The sequence below is a fragment of the Quercus robur genome, chromosome 3 (genome assembly GCF_932294415.1).
Source record: "Quercus robur chromosome 3, dhQueRobu3.1, whole genome shotgun sequence".
Lineage (NCBI taxonomy): Eukaryota > Viridiplantae > Streptophyta > Magnoliopsida > Fagales > Fagaceae > Quercus > Quercus robur.
The window spans coordinates 19,330,116-19,355,948 of record NC_065536.1 but is presented as its reverse complement, the minus strand read 5'-3'; the positions used below and the strand labels follow the sequence as shown (position 1 = coordinate 19,355,948).

The 25,833-nt window shown below is 35.9% G+C and overlaps 1 protein-coding gene and 1 long non-coding RNA gene across 15 annotated transcripts; one reads left to right on the top strand and one right to left on the bottom strand.

Annotated features, from left to right (window-relative positions):
- Nucleotides 1-85: 85 nt before the first annotated feature.
- LOC126719361 (disease resistance protein Roq1-like) lies at nt 86-19,284 on the bottom strand. The gene is made up of 7 exons (XM_050421929.1): nt 19,281-19,284; nt 17,499-18,481; nt 17,055-17,258; nt 5,753-6,042; nt 5,456-5,648; nt 5,200-5,330; nt 86-239 (listed from the first exon to the last, which is right to left on the bottom strand). Exons 1-7 carry the CDS (start codon nt 19,282-19,284, stop codon nt 86-88), a joined length of 1,959 nt encoding a protein of 652 aa, XP_050277886.1.
- A 338-nt stretch (nt 19,285-19,622) lies between these two features.
- LOC126717410 (uncharacterized) lies at nt 19,623-24,137 on the top strand. 14 transcript variants are annotated; one of them, XR_007652574.1, is made up of 6 exons: nt 19,623-20,029; nt 20,855-21,010; nt 21,149-21,508; nt 21,630-22,487; nt 22,981-23,445; nt 23,750-24,137. It is a non-coding gene; the product is annotated as an uncharacterized LOC126717410 (long non-coding RNA). The 14 variants fall into 14 exon arrangements; XR_007652571.1 differs by having other exon boundaries at nt 20,855-21,508; nt 21,630-22,017; nt 22,095-22,487; XR_007652577.1 differs by having other exon boundaries at nt 20,855-21,508; nt 22,981-23,115; nt 23,390-23,440.
- Nucleotides 24,138-25,833: the final 1,696 nt, after the last annotated feature.

Below are 25,833 nucleotides of genomic sequence, written 5' to 3'. Positions count from 1 at the left end.
GTTCCTGTATCCTGAAATCCTTCCTCGGTTTCGGGGGAAAAATGCCCTGCTGGGAACAATTTAGCAACGGGTCCTTACGTTTATTCTACAGCCGATCATCCTCGAGACATTTATACTCCTCAATATGCCTCATAAGTTGCCTCATATCCTCAGGAGGTCTTTTCATCAACGACTCCCACAGTTCAAAGTCCTCGGGCAGCCCCATCCTGAAAGTGCTAGCTGCAATCTTCTTGTTACCCCTACCGATTTCATTGTATAGCTTCCAATACCAACTGGCATAACTCTAAAGAGTTTCGCCAACCCTCATCTTTATGGATAGCAATGCGTCCACCAGTTGTGGCACCCGACTGCATGTCACGATTCGAGCGCCAAACTCCTGGACCAGCTCGGCAAAACTATGAATGAAACCTTTTCGTAACCCATTAAACCATCTCAAAGCCGTGGAGCCAAGACTTGAGAGAAACACCTTACACATCAGCGCATCATTGTGCGCATGCAAAGACATCATATGGATATAATGACTGACATGCTCCACCGGGTCCATTTTCCCATCGTAGAAGTTAAATGGTGACCATGTAAATCGGCTTGGCCTAGGGACCCATTCAATTTCATTTGAGAACGGCGACTGAGTAGCTCTTTGTAAGGCTTGACTTATTGCGTCCATGGCAGCATTGTAGGGCTGCCATTCCTCCGAGGAATCTAAACCACAATCAGCTTATCTGTGCAAGCACGAACGGTCCCCGCGTTGACGCGACTCTTGGGAATGTGAGCGGTTCCTACGTCAGCGTGATTCTCGGGAAAGGGAACAATCCCGGCGTTGACGAGAACTAGATTGGCTAGATCCCTCCTCGCCTCGATTTCCCACACTACCATCCCTCCTTTCTCGGTTGTCTCGGTCCTTTCTCTGGTGCCAACCCCTTGCCTCTAGCTCCAAATCTCTCACCAGTTTACGTAATCGCTCCAGCTCTTGGTCTCTCTTGTCACGTTGCCCGTGCCCCAAGGCACCTGACATTGTTCGGTGAGTTTGGTCTAACCCCTCCCCAAGGCCAGACTCTTCCTCCATACGCTCGTGCTCCCTATCCTCGCGCCTTTTCTGTCTCCTCTCTCTCCATGTGGAGTCCTGAGAAGATCCTATAGATCCGCTCTCTGCTTGGCCTCCCGAACGCCCTTCGGACATTTTCCGCGCGTGAGTCTCAGTCGAACCACAGCTTTGTAGGATCGCCCCACGGTGGGTGCTAACTATGCACTCCAGAAGTGAGATTGTTGGGCCTGACCTCACTTGGGCTCACAACTTGCTTGTGAAGTGGGCTTAAGATTTCCTACTTTGGGTTGTTCTTGGCACAGAGACTCAATGTGGTTTCTCCTCTCTCTCTCTCTCTAAATCACTCTTTTTCTTTACTCTTTATCTTTTGAAAACCTTTCAACAACCCTTTTCCCTTTCCATCTTCTTATATTTATAGTGCTGGATTAGTGGAGAAACCATGATTACAACCATAGTTAGTGCAATTAGGGGTCCAATATCGTTAGTTGTAAGTGGGCGGTTAGGTGAGGGTGGAATATGGCGAATGTGGCCATGGAACTTGGTTCCAACTCAAGTTGGAATGCTTGGTAGTGATGTTTCTAGAAACTGCCGAGCATGCTATGGTGTGTTCAGACGTTAGTCTTTCTTTATTATTCGGGAACGTTTTGCCGAGCAATGGTTAGGTGATGAAACTTGGGCTTGTAGTTTGTGAGGGTTGAGTAGAAAGAGATTGGAGATGTGGGCCATGCTACTCGGCCTGAATCCTAGGCCCAACTAGATCTGGGTACCTCAGTGCCGTACACTATCTATAACACCAACTTTTCTTGTTGCCTAGGTTTATGGAGGCAAGTTTAAACAGAAATTTGCTCTCCTATTTCTATATTTGAAATATGTAAAGTTGAGCACTCTTAATAATTATATGAATTGTAGTTTGTCAACATATGGTATCATTGAGTGTGTTGAACCTCCTCATACAAACATGGGAAGGATGTAAAAATCATGACTTATAGCCATAAATTACTTGTTGCATGCACTTTATTTGTATGACTACTATAGAGGATATATGGCATGAGTTTGTGCATGTGCTACAGGTGTAGGTGCATCTTGTGTAGTATTACATACCAACTTCGTCCTAGCCTTGATGTACTAACAATGGTATAGAATCCAAAAGTGAAACACTTAGTTCTGATAAGAACATCTGCATTGACCCCTTGAAGAAATCAATAATCCTTTGACAACATGCCACGTATAGTTCACTGGAAAATCCAATTTATCCAAAATCCAAGCATTTGGAACTAAAATTCAAATAGTTAACATGTTACTCAATTACCACGTACACTAACAGATAGGGTAGGTTACATTTCCATGGCAACCCTATTTTCATCACATGATCATTATATATTACCTGTTCCCTAAGGATGCAACTCTACATAGTGGATTACACAAATTATTAGCAAGATTCAATTCAGAACTTAAAAATAAAAATTAAAAAAATCTCAAATAAATAGCATAACAAATATAACTCTAGTAAGAGGACTGATAATATAATTGACACAGGGTTATGCTTCTCCAGAAAATGACTCATCAAAAGGCAAATAAATTGTGTTAGAAATCTACATGACAACATTTGGACATTTGTTCTGTTACATATGTAGCCTAATCAATGGGGTACATGAGCTGTTTGTGTGCAGTTTTTTGCATTACAGCTTTATGAATATGGAAATGCATTTCACAATTTTTAATTACACCTTAAATTATAACAATACCCATGTACACCAATTACATAATTTGGGATTTAATTACCAAAAATTACAGAAAAAAGAATTATTAATCAACCCCTATTTATGAAATTGTAGTTGTGGTCATGTATGCAAGTCCTCACTATGGCAAACAATGTTTTCACACTATAATTATATGAAACAAGTACCCTTAGTGGCAGCATAACTTCTTGCTATTTTGGACAATGACAAACACAAATGCCTCCACATCACACACGTTAACCTCATTTAGCATCTCTAAACAAGTGTTTGCACTGCACGGAACTGTTAGTATGTCATGATATATACAATATTTTTATTGACACATGTATGCAAAGGTAACATGTAATAGGAATAATGAACAGGCCTTAATTGCTCCTAAAACATGTGGTAGTAATCTTGTTGTTCCCATTGACCAAATATTGCAAAATCTTCTGCAGTATTGTCAGATTAAAGTGGCATTGATAAAATTGGCAAAACTAAGATATAAGATTTGCTACACAGGTGACCAAATACAAATTTGAATCATAAGACAACTAGCCTTAGATTTAGGTGAGCAATGGTTATAGCTTATATAGTCATTACCTTATCACTCTCCCAATATGTTAGAAAACTTTTCTGTTTGATCACAAGCCCCTTACTACACTCTCCATTGTTGGGCAGGCTCAACTACTTAACCCAGGGTAACTTATCGTTTTCTTCATCAATAGTCAAGTTATCCTGTTGGAAATTTGGCCTTTTACATAGTATCAATTTCACAATTAAACAACCCTTCTTGCAGTTCATTGCTCGTACTGTAAAGGCCTCAAGACCTATTGTGAAGTGATTGGTTAAATGCACTATAGCAGGGATGATGAATGGTTGCGAGGTTCAACCTATGAAGTCTCACATGGGGATTAAATGGCTACAAGCCCACAACTCTTACATTATCTTATCTTCTAAGATAAATTGCATGTGAATTGCAAGATTAACTTTTGCATTAAAATAATATGCAATTTATTATGTTTAGGGTTTAGCAATATATAATCAAAACACTTTACCATTTCTTATTATAGTTAGATAAATCACTTTAGTTTGCTTTTCTCTTTAGTCGTTACCTTTGTATACCATAGCAAAATAATAGATGGAGGTGAGGAAGGCATGGAATATGAATCACTGATGAGGAAAAGAAAGCTACAGAAGAGTCCATATTTATTCAATTTCATAGTTTTGTTTCATGGGATACAAAACAGTGGGTAGAGGCAAAGACAATAACAAATTAAGGCTTCACCTAGAAAGTAAAAACAGAGATTATAGATAAAAGATAAATTACAAAATCAATTGCAAAATAAGTCATACTTCTTATCTTGTCTAAGTTGCGTATCGTATATAGAGGTTCAAGCCCATCTACACATGGCACTGCTCACAAAAAAATTACAAAATTATTATAAGGAGTAATGATTATAGAATATTAAGCACCCAAAATCAAGATCTTTATTTGTTTGTCATTCATTATCCTACAGAGTCACAAAGCCAGACTAAATAAATTGCACCACAAATGCATATTGGGCAAATTATGGAGACAACTAAAGGTCATTCTTCACAATTCAATTATAAGCCTAATATCTCCAAGTTTTTCTTCTTCTATTCATACGGCTTCAACGGAAGTATTACACCTGCTATCACCTTGATATTCCACTCCTATTTAACCGAGTGTCAGCTTTCCCCAAATTTCAGACTATTCAAAGCAGAGTAATAGTAATATATAAGTCAAAATAAAACCAAATGGCACAGCACAACTATAAAGAACAATTTTAACTGAAGGAGTTCGGTAAAGGAGTTTCAAATCCCATAACATTTGGCTTCACTACCTCATAAAGGTATAACACTCAACCAATTAAAAAACGAATGTACAACAAAACAAAATCAACTAATCTAATGTGACAAAATTTCATTCATTCACTCCAATTTTCTTTACATTAATGTCCTTTCAAATTGGATTTGTGCCCAATCATATGAATGAAAAATTAATTTAGAGGAGAAGGATCTTAAATGTAATAATAGTACTTGGGCAAGTTTCTTTGTAGTTGAATCAAGAGTCTTCCATAGCATAGCAGAGAAGGATTGAAGTCAGTGTCTAATTTACAAGGGTACAGTATTCTTCTCGTTTCGTTTTGGCCCATTTTGCAAGGCTATGCCTACATTATTGCACAACATCTTGCCATGGAGTCAAAACTAATGCTTACCCATTGCTAAGGTGGACTCGTCCAAACACTTCCCCTGTTTTGCTCTTCGGTCACCCCTGGAATCCCAAGTGATCTCAAGTAAAAGTCATACTATTTGTTTAGACGGTGGGCTAACTGATTTATGCTGGCTTTAGTGTTTGAAAACAAAGCTTCCTCTCGTGCCATCCAAAGTATTTTCATTGCCACTACTGCATACAGTGTGAACTCATCTTTGGTAATTCTTTCAACAAGTAACTCACTTGGGGGGTCAATCATATGTTCAACAAATTCCATAACAGATTGAGCTTTGATCATTTCAACTCGAAAGCCACCACCATACAATTTCCTCTGGCATAAGGACAGGTTTGAAATAGATGTAATAGGGAATCTTCTGCTATCTCATAGAGAGGGCAATAGGGATCTTGGTTTTTTGAGAATTTGATGCACATTTGCTTGAAGGGGTGGAGCAGGACCTCAACTCTCCTTAAAAACATTCTCAATCTTTCATCTACATCGAAAATCTGAAGGGGAGGACATATGCATGCTACATGGACCCCACACCTTTCCATGGAAACTTTTGCTAATTTAGGATTATAATATGAAATTTCATATCGAAGCTTAACATTATTACATTCATCTGAATTTATTCTTTTCAATACACTTCCGCTAATAAAGCAAAACCACATAAAAGATAATGATGGATCTAAAATAAAACCATTAGACTCAAGCAATTCTTCAAAACCATAGAATGAAAGATAGGCAGAACAAACGTTTCATCTGGATCTGATAGAATATCCTTCCGTTCCACATTGAAAGCAACACATAAAGCAACTGATGGAAGTTTCTGACTGATCCTGAATGATACGGAACTTCCAACACTTTGGTGGTTAAACCATGTTGGAATCTTAGTTCCTGGAAGTGTAAGGTTATATGTATCTATATCATCTTCATCATCAAGTTTAGATGTGGAGTCTGTTTCAGATATAGCTTCATCGAGTTCAAATTTTGATACAGATTCATTGTCCGTTTCATGATTAGAGTCCGTTCCAGATGAAGAGCCCTATAATTTTTCCAAACTGCTTGCAATTAACAAAATCAAGAAACTTCATTTTAGCAAAAAATTGAATAATATATTATATTATACTTGGAAAAGTTAACAGAAACTATTTAAGAGAGACCTAATTCAATATTCTTCTTCTTGATTGTGAATTCAACGAACTACACCCTTCTATATGTACAATTTGTATACATGGTGGAAGCCTTGGAATTTCTCAAAGGTTACAACAAACGTGAACAATAAGAATCTTTAATTTGGGAAATATGTTAGCAATTTCAGGGAGAGTAGTAATGTTGCTGGCATGGATAAGTAAAGTGAAAGTTCAAAAACGTGTATAAAAACACTTTTGAACGTTTAGACCCCCAAAATTAACTTAACCAACACAAGCAATATGTCAAACAATAAGTGTGCGGAAACTTAACATATGCTATAATGTGAAATTGGTTAAACAACTATCTAAGTCTTAACAAAATAAAACCACAGCAGATAATGTAAAGGCAAAGATAGAGAGGAAGGAAGATGCAAACACAAAGATAACACCCGATGTGTTATCGAAGAGGAAACCGAAGACCTCGGCGAAAAACCTCTCCGCTGCCCTCCAAGCGGTAATCAATCCACTAGAAAATACAGTTGGGATACAAGGACAGCAATAGACCCTCCAAGCCTAATCTACCCAGTGCACCTAAGCCCTCCAAGCTTCTTGCTCCAACGAGGTTGCGCCGAACCTTTTTCTTTTCTAGCTTCCCGGATTCCGCTACTACACCGTAGCATCAACCAATCAAGATTGGCTCCTTCCTAACTGCTTCCCAGAACTCCAAACGACTGTCTCACAGAGATGATAATGGTGAGAACCAGGTTTGGTATAATGCCTCTCAAGGTTTTGACAATGGAGAGGAAGAGAGTGAGGGAATTTGATGAGACTCTAAGGTAGGGATTGTGTGTGAAACAATCTTGTTTTTCTTTAGGGTTTCTCTCTCAAAATTCTCTCTGGAAGCTCTCTTTCAATCGTGGGTTAAAGGGGTATTTATACTGGAGTGAAGAGGAATGTGAAACGTCAGGATCTTACAAAACAGGGGTGGCTCGCGGCTTGACCTCGCGGCTTGACCAAGTCGCAAGATCCAGTCGCGAGATAACCGTATGGCCAGTTGTCCTGTTTTGTCCTGTAGTGCTCCAGCTAGCATGATTGTTCATCTTTCAGCATGCTTGGCACGTGTGAAGCTTCTGGCGGCTTGCAGCCGCGAGTCCACCCGCGAGTCCCAGCCGCGACACTCTGTTTTCTTGCACACTCTTGAGCAATCTTCACTCTATCTCACTCACTACCCTTACAACAAACCCACCTAAATACAGGGTTACTAAATGCTGAATTACAAGCAAATTTGGCACGGAATAAAGCCAATTAGATGGTTGAATAAATTCAACCTTACAATCTCCCCCTTTGGCTATTCCGTGACAAAACCCTAAAATAGACTCTAGACTTAACATGTGAGTTGGGAACAGTTGAACAAAACTCACTCACACCTAACTCTAGAAGCTGTGAAGCACTTGAATCATATGAACATAAACTCCTGAAACACAACAATACACCATGATCATTGTAAGCAGAAAATTATAAATGCATATGAAACAGGCAATATGAGATCAAGCAAAGATGGAGTTAATAAACAAACCATGGCTTGATCAACCAAGTGAACACCATAAGGTAGTGATCACAGTGCTCATTCACACTTGGAATGAACACAAGGACATACAAGTTAACAAGCACAAGGCAAGACACTTGTATGCTCAACACTCAACCAATGCATAGCACACAGGGCATATGCATCTAGGAACAATCCTACAAGGGCACAAGAGTGACAGTACATAAACCAAAATGCAGAACATTTAGATTAAGGTACTGATTTCAACATAGCATAAAGGCTGCACTTAAGCAAGGTACATACCATAAAGCCTACAAACTATGCATAAAACATAAACCCTAAAAGCTTACAAAAGCACATGGGTACAGACCAACAAATAACCTGAATAACAGTTTTACAAAACACAATATATCAACTTAAAGAGAAAAAAGAAACAAAAAAAATAAAGACACTCCCCCTTAGATAATGACACTCCCCCTTAGGGTAATATCCTCCCCCTCTGATTATGCCTATCACTCCCCCTTTTTGTCATGGAATAGGCTAGTCATCCTCTTCTAGCTTCCTCTGAATTTGATCCAATTGAGTTTGAAGATAAGTAAACTTCATATCCCATCGGTTGCTTTGATGGTGTAGAGAAGCAGTGAGTCCAGACATCTTTGTATTCAACTCGTGGACAGAGGAGACAATGCGATCAAGTTTCTCATCGAGGGAGAGATTGCTGAACTGAGAGTCATTGTGAGATGCAGAAGTTTCTGGTTTGGCTCTCTTCCGACTATGTCCAACACTTGCATTGTATGTACGCATGTTGATTGGACTCGGTTTGGGGATAGGAGACTCATCAGCCGTTGGATAAATTCCCTTGAGCTTCAAGATCCGTGAAATGAGACTGCAGAAAGGAATGCATATCCGAGACTCACTTCGAAGAACCGTTTTGCGCAGAATATGAAAGATATGAGCACAAATGTCGATTTCTTCATCAGAGATTAGATCATGAAGAAACAAAGCACGTCCGAGATTCATATACCCAGTACTTGATAAAGGGTACAAATTGTGAAACATCACAATTGTAAGCACTCGCAGTTTCGGAGAAAGGGAGGAAACACTGATGGATTTGCCATTGGGTGAGAACTCCAAGTCTTGACCAAGACTTTGTTTGAGAAGCTCCTCATCAGGACATAGATCATCATAGACCGGTGAATGACGAAAAATGGGTCTGTTGATGTGAAGAATTTCTGCCAGGTATGTAGGAGAGACAGAAAAGCTCCTTTGCCGAACCCAGCACTTAAGTTCATCTCCTTCCACAATTGCGTTAGCATAAAATTCTTTAACCAACTCTTCATACACGATATCCGGATAAGAGAGAAGGTAATTCCAATCCTTGTGAGCAAACCATATCGGAATGTCAGTGTTATGAAGTGAGGGCAGATCCACAGCTCTCTCTAGTAATGGTGTGGCATGAAGAAAAAAATTCTCATATGACTGATAGGCTGCATATGATCTGAACTTATTGGGATCGAATCGCTGTGATGAAGAGCGAGTCACTTTCGGGAGAGGTGTGTCTTCATCAACATCAATTACGGGTTCCTTCCCTTTGGAAGAACCTCCTTTCACAGCAGCCTTTTTGAATGGAGACATGACCAGTCTGTATTATAAACAAGGGAAATGACAGAACACAATCCAACAGACAATATCAGCAGTGGGTTAGTGAAAATTTAGGAACAATGAAGAAACCCTAACAGCTGGATGAGTATGGTCAGAAAGTAGCAATGAGGGACACCAAAGGCCCAAATTAGAACTACACAGTATAGAGAGATCAAATATAACCACATAATCAGCTGAAAAAGGACCAAAATTAACACCACATCAACAAGATACCACACAGGATCAAAGTGAAACATGATAGCAACAGCAGATCAGACAAAAATTGCTAACCCTAGCTAAGCACAGGATGAAGAACACAACCACCAACATAAACTAGCTCAAACACAGAAACATAAGCACCCAAGCGAAGCTAGAAGAAAGAATAATAGTTGAGCTAAAAATCCATCACAAAATCACAAACAAATGTGAAAGAGCCAGAGGGAAAACCAAAAGAACAAGTAAAATAGAGTGCAGGACAGAAAACCATACCTGTTAGGCGACGATTTTGAGCTGAAAAGAGACAAGTATGGGAGATCGAAAAATGGAGGCACGGTGATACAGTGTAAGAGCAAATGAGAAAGACAATGAACAGTCACAAAAAGATCGAGGGAAAAATGAAAAGTTTAAAAACTGCCCCTGTTTATCCAAAACACGCGATTTTCGCGACTGGAACGAGTCGCCAAAAAGTCGCCAGAGCAAGCCGCCAAAACACTGAAGAACAAAAAGTTGAAAAATTTTCTAAGTGTTTTTCGCGACTGGAAGGTCTACCCGCGAGTGAGTCGCGAGCTGAGCCGCGAAAATCTCTGAGTGAACCTCGCGACTGGACCTTCCACTCGCGAACAAGTCGCCAAAAATGACCAGCGAAGATGCGACTGAGTCTCGCGACTTGACATACCCGCGACTGAGCCGCCAAAACAGGGCAAAACAGGATTTTTGAAATTTTCAGAATTTTCAAATAAAAATACTTTCCAAAAACACCTAAAACACTCAAAAATCTTTTTGTGCTTGAATTAACAAAGATTGAGCATGTGAAAACACATTTTATCAAGTACAATCACACAAATGAATATGGCATTTATTGAACATAAACTTGTGTGTTGTGTGTGGATATCAACAATGAGATAGTCCTTTGTCTAATGTGAAGCTTCAATGATCAATTCAACCAAGGCATACACAATTAGCACTAGATCATGTGACCCATCTCAATTATAGAAATATGTATATATGACCTCCCACACAACTTGATAATCATAACTTGGAGCTTATCATTTTACTCCACTTTCAATCAAAACATTTGATCTTTTTGATCTTTTGATGCAATCATCTCTCATTGTGAGAGGGATAAATAACATTTCTCTTTGAAGAACAGGCCTTTGGCCTTTTTGAATGAACATTCACTTTTAATATAAGGTCGCTTACCCTTTTTCCTAGTCAAATACTAGAATGTGCGACAGGCTTTTGCAGCTCAATATCTCTTTTCATTTGGAGATTTACATTTGGTGAGCTCTTTTTAGCAAAAAAAAAATAAAAAGTGGGAAGATATATAGACACAAGTCTATGCATGTCTCAAGATCAACATAGCCATTCACTAATCATTCATGACAAGTTTGAAGATCTATTTACAACAATCACATAGGTTTCAAGATTTTTCCACAGTGATATGAGTGCATAAAAACAAGCGATGCTCGAAAATGCACAAAGCCATTAGCACAAAGGTACAAGGCAAAACAAGTTTTGAGACAAAACTCAACAAAGTCAATCAAGCTTTTTGATTTTCTAATTTTTATGTGATTTTTGGATTTTTGACACAAGAAGCAAAAATGATTGAACAAACATAAAAAGAAACAACAGTATTCACAAATGGACAAACAAACAAGAAACATGTTGCACAAAAAGACTAATCAAAAAGGTGTGTGCCCCAACACAAACAGATTTAGCATATTATAAATATGTGAAGCACACAACACACAAGAGAGTCAAGGAATTGTACCAACACCAATGGTCTTACGAAGTGATGCAAACCGTGGACCATCGAGAGGCTTGGTGAAGATATCCGCATTTTGATTGTCGGTGTGTATGAACTCAAGACACACAACTCTTTCCTCTACCAAATCCCGAATGAAATGGTAACGTATCTCTATGTGTTTGGATTTTGAATGCTGAACAGGATTCTTGGAAAGATTGATGGCACTGGTGTTGTCACAGAAGACACACATCGTTTCTTGAGGAATTCCATAGTCATGAAGTAATTTCTTCATCCAAAGAAGCTGAGTGCAGCAACTTCCAGCAGCGATGTATTCTGCTTCTGCAGTAGATAGAGACACTGAATTCTGCTTCTTGCTCATCCACGAAACCAGATTGTTACCAAGATAAAAGCAGCCGCCTGAAGTGCTTTTCCGATCGTCTACACTGCCAGCCCAGTCAGCATCTGAATACCCAGCAAGACAAGCATTTGAGTCTTTTGAATACCACAGACCATAGTTTGCAGTACCATTCACATATCGAATGATTCGCTTAGCAGCAGTCAGATGAGATTCCTTCGGATTAGCTTGGTACCTGGCACAAATGCCCACACTGAAAGCAATGTCCGGTCTACTGGCTGTAAGGTAGAGCAAACTTCCTATGATGCTCCTATACAATGTAGGACTTACTTCAACTCCTGACGAATCCACATTCAGTTTAGTGGAAGAGCTCATGGGAGTGGAGGCATGTTTTTTGGAGTCTAGGCCAAACTTCTTGACAATGTTTCTGGCATACTTCTCTTGAGATACAAATATACCCTCCTTTTGTTGTTTGACTTGAAGACCCAAGAAGAATGTGAGCTCCCCCACCATGCTCATCTCAAACTCCTTCTTCATCTCCTCAGAAAATTCAGTAGCACGATCTTCGATAGTTGCCCCAAACACTATGTCATCAACATAGACTTGTGCCACAAGGAGATAATCTTCATCATTTTTGACAAACAGAGTTCGATCGGCGTACCCTCTCTTGAAACCTCTATCTAGAAGATAATGTGTAAGACGATCGTACCAGGCTCTAGGAGCTTGTTTCAAACCATAAAGTGCTTTCTTCAATCTTAATACATGGTCTGGAAAATGAGGATCCTCAAATCCTTTTGGTTGCTCAACAAAAACTTCTTCATTTAGATATCCATTCAGAAAAGCGCACTTAACATCCATTTGATAAAGTTTGAAATTCAAAGTGCACGCAATGGACATGAGGATTCGAATGGATTCGAGTCTTGCCACCGGAGCAAATGATTCATCAAAATCCACCCATTCTACTTGTGTGTATCCTTGAGCCACCAACCGAGACTTGTTTCGAATTATCTCTCCATCTTCATCAGTTTTGTTTTTAAAAATCCACTTTGTGCCTATAACATGAACGTTCTCAGGACGTGGAGCAAGTTCCCACACGTCATTCCTCACAAACTTATTCAGCTCTTCATGTATTGACTCAACCCAATTCTCATCTTGAAGAGCCTCTTCAACCCTTTTTGGTTCAAACTGTGCAAGATAACAGTGATATGTTACATGATTGGCTAGCAGAATATTTCCTTTCCTGAGGCGAAGACCGTCATCAAGTGATCCTATGATATTACTTTCCGGATGATTCTTGATAATTCTTGAGGATGGCCTTTTTGAAGTGGAAACTGCATCACTACGAGAGATAGGAGGTTGAACTTCTGGAGGAGTAAGAGGACTTGAAGTTCTAGACATCGATCTCGTTTCCCTTCTTGGGTTGATGGGAGTCGATTCTACTTCTGGTATAGGTTCTTCACCTTCTATATCCAAAGCTTCTACCTCAACATCAGGCTCTTCGGTGCTCGGCCCTTCTACATCATCAATCATTTCCACCTTAGGTAAGGCATCATCAATCTTGACATTTATGGATTCCATCACAGTCTTTGTTCTCTTGTTAAACACTCTATACGCTCGACTTGTAGTAGAGTAGCCAAGAAAAATACCCTCATCACTTCTTGCATCAAACTTCCCAAGATTCTCTCGATCATTTAAGATATAACATTTACTTCCAAATACCCGGAAATACTTCACTTTAGGCTTCTTCCCATTCCATATCTCATATGCAGTCTTCTTTGTACCAACTCGAAAGAAAATCCTATTGCCAATGTGACACGAGGTGTTGACAGCTTCTCCCCAAAATTTTTGAGGTATTTGCTTGTTAAGCAACATGACTCTTGCCATCTCCTGAATCACACGATTTTTTCTCTCTACCACTCCATTTTGTTGTGGAGTTTTGGGAGCTGAAAACTCTCTTTTAATACCATTCTTCTCACAGAAGGACTCGAATCTTGCATTCTCAAATTCTCTCCCATGATCACTTCTAACTTTGGCTATTGGAATCCCCTTTTCATTTTGTAGTTTCTTGCACAGAATCTCCAGCCTCTCACAAGCTTCTGATTTTTCTCTAAGGAATTCAACCCAAGTGTATCTTGAGTAGTCGTCCACAATGACCATAATATATCTTTTTCCCCCTAGGCTTTCAGTTCTGGTGGGCCCCATCAGATCAACATGAAGTAACTCCAAACAACGAGAGGTGGCTATCACATTTACCTTATGATGACTTGCCTTAGTTTGCTTCCCCATTTGACATGCACCACAAATGGTCTTCTTTACTTTTCCAAACTTAGGAAGTCCCTCGACTGCTTCAAGTTTGGAGACTTTTGCTACTTGTTTGAAGTTGGCATGCCCAAATCTGTGATGCCACAGCTCCAACATATCCACCCGAGCACTTCTACACGATATTGGTGCCGTGGGAACTATTCCATAACAATTATCCGTAGTCCGATTTCCTTCCAAAACCTGAATCCCCTCTTCATTGATGATCAAACATCCTTTCTTGGAGAATTGTACCAGGAAATCGTCATCACAAATTTGAGTGATGCTTAGTAAATTCGCCTTCAGCCCTTTTATGAACAGCACATCTTTCAACAGAGGCAAACCGGGTATCTCAATGGTTCCTTTGCCTAGGACTTGAGCATGGCTTCCATCCCCAAAGGTCACATAGTCACCTACCTTTTCTTTGAGTGACTTAAACAGTGACTTATCCCCTGTCATATGGTGAGAACACCCACTATCAAGATACCACAAACATGCATTAAACACCTTTAATGAGGTATGCACAAATAGATTCACATGTGACAGACAATCTTGACCTTCAAACACAAACTCATCATCAGGTTTCATGCTACTTTTAGATTGATTTTTCATTTTCAGATTCTCAATCATCTCACACAACATTCTATTCTTTCTTTTATATTTCTTAATCAATGATTTTGATTCAGATATGCTACTGTGTAAAACAAGATTCTGATTCTCAAGATATTCCAGCATGTGAACAAAAACTCTAACATGTTTCTTAGTTTTTAATAACTCTACAAGATCATCAGTAAGACACCTTTCAGACATATGCATAGAGACATTTTCACAAACACTTGAGCTACAATTCAGCATGGTATAAACGAAAACAACAACCACAACTCAGGGGTCTAGGATCACACTTAGGTAATAAAACCAACAGCAGTGTACCCGCTCTGATACCAATTGAAAGTTCAAAAACGTGTATAAAAACACTTTTGAACGTTTAGACCCCCAAAATTAACTTAACCAACACAAGCAATATGTCAAACAATAAGTGTACGGAAACTTAACATATGCTATAATGTGAAATTGGTTAAACAACTATCTAAGCCATAACAAAATAAAACCACAGCAGATAATGTAAAGGCAAAGATAGAGAGGAAGGAAGATGCAAACACAAAGATAACACCCGATGTGTTATCGAAGAGGAAACCGAAGACCTCGGCGAAAAATCTCTCCGCCGCCCTCCAAGCGGTAATCAATCCACTAGAAAATACAGTTGGGATACAAGGACAGCAATAGACCCTCCAAGCCTAATCTACCCAGTGCACCTAAGCCCTCCAAGCTTCTTGCTCCAACGAGGTTGCGCCGAACCTTTTTCTTTTCTAGCTTCCCGGATTCCGCTACTACACCGTAGCATCAACCAATCAAGATTGGCTCCTTCCTAACTGCTTCCCAGAACTCCAAACGACTGTCTCACAGAGATGATAATGGTGAGAACCAGGTTTGGTATAATGCCTCTCAAGGTTTTGACAATGGAGAGGAAGAGAGTGAGGGAATTTGATGAGACTCTAAGGTAGGGATTGTGTGTGAAACAATCTTGTTTTTCTTTAGGGTTTCTCTCTCAAAATTCTCTCTGGAAGCTCTCTTTCAATCGTGGGTTAAAGGGGTATTTATACTGGAGTGAAGAGGAATGTGAAACGTCAGGATTTTACAAAACAGGGGTGGCTCGCGGCTTGACCTCGCGGCTTGACCAAGTCGCGAGATCCAGTCGCGAGATAACCGTATGGCCAGTTGTCCTGTTTTGTCCTGTAGTGCTCCAGCTAGCATGACTGTTCATCTTCCAGCATGCTTGGCACGTGTGCAGCTTCTGGCGGCTTGCAGCCGCGAGTCCACCCGCGAGTCCCAGCCGCGACACTCTGTTTTCTTGCACACTCTTGAGCAATCTTCACTCTATCTCACTCACTACCCTTACAACAAACCCACCTAAATACAGGGTTACTAAATGCTGAATTACAAGCAAATTTGGCACGGAATAAAGCCAATTAGATGGTTGAATAAATTCAACCTTACATAAAGTTTTTAATTTGGGGAAGCAATCCAGAGTATACATAGCTTTTGGTAAATTTTCACAATCAAATATTAGGAGCTGCCTAAGATTTTGTAAATTAGAGATGCGAACATCTTTCATGTTTTTAAAACTTATTGACAACTCATGAAGACGAATAAGATATCCCATTGATGAAAACCATGCTAATCTTTCCGTCCCTTGATCAAGACTTTCACAGTCATCGAGATAAAACAATTTTAGAGATTTCAACCGGAGGTTTCTTGGTTAGATTTTAAGATTTTGACAGCCGCTGATATTCCAGTATTCAAGTTCTTCAAGAAGTCCAACCGATTGATGAACCTCAACTAAATTTATGCATTTAAGAAGTTCCAACTCCTTTATGTTTGGGGCAATCCTCAATAAGTCAGGAACTTCTGTAATATTTTCACAATATCTTAAGTCCATATATTTAAGTGTTTCAAACCGACACCTCTATAGAAGAAGGAAGGTTTTTGAAATTTGTTAGTAAAAAGGAAACAAACTTTAAAATGATAAGACTAAGAGCATAACTTAAGAAATAATAAATGTTTAATTTTGAATTATAATAAATATTTTTTAAAAGAAAATTGTTAAAGATACAACAAGTTTTTCTATATAAAATTTACAAACTGATATAACAATAAATGTGATTGGTGGATGAATATTTGAATTGTTTCTTTACAATTGATGACACATCATTTTGTATGTTCAATTTAGTAAAACTTGTAACATTCATAGCACTACTCTTTTTTAGAATTTTAAAAAAATGTCAATAGATAGTTCATTGATTTATTATCCATCAATTCATTATGATTATGTGTACATTTTTTAATATTTGTGCACAATTTATTTTATTTATTGAAAAAATGTAAAGAAATATTATTTAATGTAGTAATAGAAATGTGGTTTGGTTAGTTTCAAAAAAAAAAAAAAAAAAAAAAGAAATGTGGTTTGGTTTTAGCAACAAAAATTTGTGACTTAACTTGTTTTCTAAGAGCATTCATTAACAAAAACCTGATTAGAATTTGTAAATTCTAATGATCATACCTTGAAATGCTCATCCAATTCAATGTGGCTCCATGGCATGTTGAGTGCAATGAGGTTTTTAGGTTCAAAGGTGGATGGCAAGGAAGATAAAGGAAATTTATTCCAATCAAGTAACCTTAACTCATTAGGAAGAAATTTCAGGTCTTCACAAATTACATTACGAACTTCCAAGTATTTGAGATTCTTCATCTTTTCAAGATTCAACTGCATGTTTTTTGGTTCAAGCAAATGCACGGTTATGCCTCAAACTTCATTTGACCCCTAATTGAACAAAACTTTAAGTAATCACATTATGGAAGATAATTCACCAAAAATATAATAGATTGTTAAACTTTAAACAAAAGCCACACTCATAAGCTTATATTTTCATAAACATTAAAAAAAAAAAAAAGACTAAATCAACTTGTGAAAAAATAGGAAAAGGTAAATCAAAACAATTTATACCATATTTTCAATTAGTACTTCACAAGCATCCTCAAAACACAATAACCTGCTACATTTCTTGACCACTTGTGGTGATTCTTCTCGAACAATTTCGCAACCCATTTGTTGGATCAAGTCATGCATTGATAGTTCACCATCTTCAGTAACAGTTATGAGACTCTTCTCAATTAGTCTTTTAATATCGTAATCTAGTTCGTAGAAATTGATGCTACTTTGTATATCGACAACATGATTCTTGTGGAATCCTTTAAGGAAACATGCAATATCAAGAAAAATATCCCGTTGAGTTTGGTCCAATCCATCATAGCTTATTTTGAGTATTTCTTGAATAGCTCCCTTAGGAATTCTTTTATATTTGTCTAGTGCACTTTTCCATTCACGTTTAGTTCTTTTATACAAATTTGCGCCAATTATTTTTAGAGCTAAAGGAAGGCCTTTGGCATAATGTATAAATTGGTCAACAAGTTCAAAATATTCTTCCTTGGCATTATTTCTTCCAAAGGCATGTTTAACAAAAAGCTCACGAGCTTCATGTTCATTTAGTTCCTCAACCTTGTAGTACGTTACATGCCAATCTTTTGGAAGAGTATCTAGCAAGCGTCTATCTCTTGTTGTTATAATGATTCTACTTCCAGAAGCAAACCAACCATAATTTTCAAGCAATCTATCTATTTCATCCAATTTTTCAACATCATCAAGAACTACAAGAATCTTCTTACGGTGTAGCCTTTCGATTTTCACATTGATACCTCTAGATATACTCCCCACCTTCAAATTTCTAGTCCCTGAGATTTCACAACAAAGTTTCTCTTGTAGTTGGGGTATGCCATCATTTCTTTTTGACCGTTCTCTAACATTCTCTAGAAAGGTGCTTCCATCAAAATTATAATGAATTGTGTTGAAAATAGCTTTTGCAATTGTTGTCTTACCAACTCCAGGAAGGCCATAAATCCCAACGATGCAACAACTATTTGATTGAATATCTAAACATCAATTTATAACATCCTTTAAACGATTATCTATCCCAACTGGATATTTTGCAACAAATAATTTTGTGCAACTTAATTTAGCACTTGAGATCACTCTATAAATTTCTTGGATAAATTCAAATTGATCACAACTGCCAATAAAATAGCATTAAAAATATGTATTAGATTAGAAAAATAAATTATTAACAAGATCACTTCAAAAACATCTTGGATATATTCAAGATGTTATGTTTTTTCTATATAATTGAAATATTATATACTCTGTAACAGAAGCTAGGCCTTACAAGTTGTGATACCGCCATGTGACGACACTCTTTTTGCAGTGTCTGTGTGAAGTGACTACACTTAAAATAAAAAATAAAAAAAATTGCAGAATATCTTTTGGGACAATTTTAAGAAGTTTTAATTAGAACCATAAATTTTTTAAATTGTTTCAATATACACCCATAGCAAATTTATAAGACATCCAGTACAATATATAAAATTTATTAAATTATAAAATAATCAATCATCTAATTATTGTCACCAAAATATTTGCAATAATTTTAATTTTGTATAACTACTGTCGAAATCAAATCAAATCATATCAGGTCTCATATACCATTCAATACAACATTAAAAGTTAGGTCCTAAAACTAGTGGTTGTGCCAAGTTCTTATCTTCTCTTTGTGACAAGGGGTTAAAATTCTTATGAATTATTAAGATAGTTTACTTTAAATCATACTCCATTATCAAAATATTAAGTGCCTTATTAATTATTACAATAGTTTATTTTTAAGTAAAACTATAATACCCATGTTTCAAGAAATTTTAAATTATGTATCTACTAGAATTCTATTACCAAAAGTTTTAAGTAATTAAAAATAAAATTTAATATTGATTATATATCATAATCTATATATATAATAATAGGTGAAGCAGAGAGAATCTTAAATTGTAATTTCAATTAGAGTTCTAATTTTATGCCAAGTGTCTAGATTTATCCTTCTAATTGTTCAATTCAAATCTGAAATTGCAGACCAAATTCACCTCCCCTTCTAGAAATCTGTGTTCTACATTTAAATGTTGTGCTCTTTTATTTATTTATTTTTTTTGGCTAAATAAAACCTTCTGCTCCTCTTTATATATCAAACACTCTTCTTTATATCCTATCAAAAAAAAAAAAAACACTCTTCTTTATATATCAAACACGCCTGTTTTACAGGTTCACCTCCCCTTCTGCCAAAGCCAACAACGACAACAACACCGATCTCTTCACCTCCTTGATCTCAGACATCAAATCCTACTCTGGCAACGACCCTCTTCTCGCATGGCTCCAATATGTCTCTCTCTTTCTTTGTGGGTAGCTCTTTTAATGGTTTTAAAAAGTAAGATTGTTTGGCATTTTGTATATACAGAGGGATCAGAAAGATGAAGGATTCGCTGCCTTCGCAAGTACTGAACGAGAAGCTGCCACGGTTTTTGCAGAAGTGCGCGCAGACCTTCGATTCCGATCGCCGTTACAAAAACGACTTACGATACCTCCGCGTTTGGTTACTGTTGGTATTTTACTATTCCATCGCTTTTTCTTTTTTTCTTTTTTTCGTTTTCTTCTTGATGATTTCGATTCTGGGTCGTTGGGTTTCTTAGAAGTTGTTTGGTTCCTGTGGAAATGAAGGGGAAAGATGTGAAAATCAAATTTGGATGCTCTTTAGATTTTTTTGGTTATCTAAATGTTGTGAATTTATTCATTTATTTTAGTGTGTAGATGGGTTTTTGTGGATGGTCTGAGAGCGCTTTTTTTTTTTTTTTTTTTTACATTTTCCTATTGTTGATTTTGATGCTGGGTTATTCGGCTTTTGTTCAATTTCATAGCCTTTGTTTGGTTCCTGAGAGAAAATGAAGGAAAAGTTATGAACATCAAATTTGGAGTTTTAGTAAACAGAAGGGTTGTTTTGGGCTAAGTTCACTAGCTTTTTTTTTTGTTATTATGATTCTCTTTTGATTTATGACATATCATCTTCATAGAAGCGAGGGAGTTGATAGGAGTTAATCGTGAATTGAAAAATGCCAATTTCATTGTCTGCATCATAATTCATAAGTAATTATTTATTTATTTATTTTGTGAGTAGATGGAGTTTGCGGATGATCCAAGAGTGATTTTCATTATCTTATGGATGATTTTGATAATGGGTCATTCATTTTTTGTTCAATTTCATAACCCATTCCCTTTTTTTCAATGAATGCTATGAAATTTGAAAGGCATCTCTCAGGATCAATGATGAATGCTTTTCAGTTGTGACTATTCTTATTTAATATTTTCTGGTTATTCGGATTTTTTGATTTCAAGTATTTTGGATTTATATCTGTCAATTCCTTTCTCTACAGAGATGAGGTGGGTTCTTTTTAAAATCCTTGATAGCTCTTTCTCTCGCTGTCAATGGCAGACAAGAAATTAGGGTTCTTCACTATAAAAGAAGAGGATTATGGAGGCATAAAGAGAGGGGAGGCACGTACTACTACAGAAAGAAGGAGCACCAAAGAGTAAGACCTTTCTTTTATTCTGCACTTTTATTTAGTTGCTTTTCTGAAATTTAATAATTTGTTAAGATAAAGAGAGGCTGGAACCACTACCGGTGAGTTTTTATCTTCAATTTAAATTTGTTTATTAATTGTGATTAGGTTTTGATATTCACAACCAACCCAATATCAGATCGCTGGAACTGCTACAAGTAAAATCGTTTATGTTAATTTTGTGCGTTTAATTGGATTTAGGTTTTGCTATTTTGGTTGGTTGGTTTTGATTTAAGAAATTGGTTTAGATTTTGTATAGTCAAAACCTAATATAGATTCCTTTCAATATATAACCCTCTATATATTCCCATCAGTGGTCATAGAAGAGTGACCACTCTCTAACAAACTGATTTTATTTTGGTTTATTTGGAAATATCTCATGTCTCATTCTTTTAATGTGTTGTGGCTTATAAGAGAAGAGCCAGTAATGAGGAGAAGTTTGTTGATTCTATGTAGAAGAAAGCTAAGGTAACAATTCCTTGCTGATTGTTCTCTGCATAATCTGCCATCTAATTGGTTATCAATCATAGAGTTCAAATACTTTTCTAGGTTTTGTTTTATAGTTCTCAAGTTTCCTTTGTTGTGGCAGGAGGAAAAAGGTTGAATTTGCATCAAAGAGATTCTTGGTATTCTTTCGTGGACTTACAGATTGATTAATTTTGATAGCAACCAGATTCCAAGATCCTTCAAAGGCAATGATTTTTTAAGATATAATATTTGGTTCCGGTAAATTAGCCTGTTTTCTATTGAAACTAACAGAATTTGTATTGCTCTATTTATTTATTTGGTTGGTTGAGAAATTCTGTTGATGGGTTTTGTTGGTGAGAATTTCTACGCTGAATCTAAAATTTAATACTAAATATTAAATTTGATGTTCACTTCTTACTTTTTTTTTTTCTTGTCCTAATTTCGCTGTCTCATTGACAGGCTTCAAGCGTAGGAATGGTGCACACAATCTTTCATTAATAACTATGCAAGTTTGTATTAATTTCATTTGATTTTTTTATTTTTTATTATTTTTATGATAGTTAGATATCTATTTGCTTTATTTCAGATTACGTTTGATATCTATTTGCTTATGAATGATATCAGATCTGACCCTCACTTAAACAAAGCATAAGGTATCACATTCACAAAACTTAACGTAAGGTATCCTATGCTTTCTTGCTTTCTGAGAAAATTTCATTTCCATTCCATGTGTTTGTCTCAGGTTTTTGTTTTGTGTGTCTTTGGGTTAATAAGGCAACAAGACTAAAGTTTTTAAGGCTGTCTGAGACTGTCAACAACATCACATAATGGTAGCTTAAATTCTTCTTTCATTGCTGATTTTTTTCATTTGCTTTGATTTGTAAATAAGGACTGTGTTTTTGGAGAAGTGAATAATGACTCTAAGTTCATTACATTTCATACTGATTGTACTGTCGATTGCCTGAATGGAAGTATATAAGTAAGATTTCCCTAATTTAAATGCCATTGTGATTTTTTTGTTTTTTGTGATGCACTTGAAGCATAGAGTTTCTTTATTAAAAAATTGATAGTTGATACTAGGTTAATATTTCTTCTTATTATACTCTATGGGTTTTGTTTTCCCTTTACTACACAAACACAAACAAAATTCCAATATGTTATTTATTTATGTAGTTATCCCAGATTTTTTAAAATTTGGGTTGCCAAACATAGGTGTATATGATTTAGACTCAAACCTTAAATAACTACCATTTGTTGTGATAAGATTGTATAGAAATTATTCACCATAAATGTGTATTATCCATACTTCTAAGAGGATTGGCTCTGTTCCTTCTATGCCTACTTAGATAAAGTGGATGTGGTTTTGTAAGGTGCCATCATCAGAGGTTCATTTGAGACCAATTGTGAGAATTTGTGGTATAACAAAATTTGAAAATAATTATATTGAAAGTTAACACAAATCTATCTTTTAGATTTATTGGTTGAAGAGCAATTTCTTCAAAATTGGTTGGCACCGATAAGCAAGAGTTCAATGCAGATGTTGGTCATTTTGGAGTAGGAATTTGTCATGATATATGCTTCTCTAAAGTTGCTACATTCCTGTCAAGGTAAGCAAAATACTAAAATTTTGAACTGTTGTAGAGATTATAAACAAAAGAGACATGCCAAATCTGCCTTCAATTAAAACGTCAGGTTTTTAGGAGTTATCTTGCAACTATACAAAGTATTTTCAACCTTTCATTATGTTATCCCACTTGGAAGACCATTTTTTAGTTATTATTACATGCGTTTTGTGAAATTTCATTAGACATGTGATATGTAATATTTAGTCTCGATTCCCACTTTATCTCATCCTATTATAGATTTGCATCTCCTCTATAGGACTCAAATATCACATTGGATTCTTGCTTATCACAAGTGTAGACTATGTTGGTAAGGTATTGCTTGCTTTGCTGAGCTAAGTTCATTTTTTGGAGTTCATGTAATTGTATTTTTTTTTTAAACTTCATCAGTCACAATTCTGCATTGTGTGCTATCCGAACATTTGAGTTAAATAGTCAATATTATCTTGGTTTGAGAAAACCCAAGACCTAATCAGGGTGGCCAAGAGCTTCCTTAGTCTCTGTATTATTAGGTGCACCAAGAGCTTTCATGTCCTTTTATTTCTATTTTTGTAGGGATCACTATTTTCATTCTTTAGATTGTATTATGAACTTTCATTATTGTTTTAATCATTTTCAGGTGTGGATTTTGAGATTAAGTTGCTCACAATTGGTGGGAGAAGATTGAAGCTTACAATTTGGGACATAGGCAACTGCTGGAATTATTTTGAATTATAGTTTCATTTTAATCTTTGATTAATGATGCTTTTGGAAGTGATAGTTTATGCTAACATGTAATCTTTCTCTTCTTTCAAGTTAGTCATTGCTTTTGGTGCATAAATAGATTGTAGAGCTATTAACAATAGATGAAAGATATGTATAAATGATTTTTAGTTAGGTGAACTTTTGGATTTTAATAGAAACATTTAACCTTCGGATGTTGAAAAAACAAGAAGGTAAAATGTTCTGTAAATTTTAATTTTGTGAAACTGATCAATGGCAATTTGAAGTGTTAGAAGAGACAACAATATTGACTTCGGCTTGAAACGTACTCAAAATAAACTCAAGGACAGCATATTAGACATGTCTATAGAGGAAAAGTGCTATCTGATGGCATCTCCACTAAAAACTGTGAATTGCAACACACTTCTGATTCCAATATGCTATTCATGTCCAATTTTATTAGAAACTTTTGAAGAAAGTTCCATTAATGTCCCTTAATATATTTTAAATAATAAAATGCAATATCTTCTTTTTTCTTCACTGTAGCATCACTTAAATAATAAAATGCAATATTCTCTTTTTTTATTCATTGTTTTATCTAATGCTATCCTATGTATGATAAGCCAAAAAAAAAAAAAAAAAAAAGACCAATAGCGTTACTTAGATAATAATATGCAATATCTATTTATTATTGTTTTATTTAATTCTATCATCCGTGTGATAAACCCAAAAAAACAAAAACAAAAACAAAACAAAAACAAAAAAAAATTGGCCAATAGCATCATTACAATCAACCAGTCCCGTGCGGTAGCACGGGGTTACATACTAGTTTTATTTAATATAGTAAAACTTACCCATTACACACCATAATTTCGCCAAGTGGCTCAATGTTGATGTCATTATTACAAGTCATAAAATAAAATGTGTCTTTGACATGCGGTTCATTAATTATTGAGTTTGGCTTACTTTCAATACTTTTCCAACTGGATATATATTTTTATTTTAAATATACAATAACAAGTGGTAGTGAATTTTAATATCTACATTTTATTTAGTTAGTAGGTGATATGACAATTTCTCATTAAAACAAAAGGATATTCCAATTAAAAAAGTACTGGAGGTAAGCCAAATCCTTAATTATTAACCTAGTTAATTTACTTTAGGCGCAACTCTATTAAAAATTCAAACGGCTCCTAATTATTACCATAGTTTCAGTTAGATTAATAAATATTTTCTTTTATTTATAAAAAAGTTTTAAATATACTATTAGTACTTTATAATTATATAGTATTTCTTTAAAAAAAAAACATACATTATAATAATTGCCATATTTTATCTAAGCTAAAATCTATTGGCAATGTTTCAATTTAAAAAAAAAAAAATACTACCCAACGAAATTTTACTACTAAGAGTCTCTAGAATTTTAAGAGAAACTTCATTATGTGTTTTATATTAATGACTCACTAATTATTACAATAGTTTCAATGATATTAATAAATTTTTATTTTTGACATACAGTTTTTAAATATACTATTAGTACTTTATAATAAAAATAGCACCCTACACTATGGAGTTGCACCAAGTGGATGCCTTCTATTTTTTTTTTTTTCCCTTTATTTTATTTGGCTCACTTGAAGTACATTATAATTCTATATTATTTATTAAAAAAAGTACATTGTAATAATTACCATAGTTTCTCTAAGCTAAAATCTATTGGCAATGTTTCAAAAAAATTAAAAAGGACAACCCAATAAAATTTTACTACTAAGAGTGTCTAGAATTTTAAGAGAAAATTCAATATGTATTTTATATTAATTTAATAACCTACCATTATCTCACATACCATTATCTAAAAGAAAAAAAATAAATAGAAAGAACTGACCATAAAATTTTGTTCTAATAATAAAATTTGAGCCGTACAAGTTATTTTTGCAATATGTTGCTTAGAGCATCAGCATTAGATGCTCTAAAAAGATATATATTTTCACACATTAAAAGTTA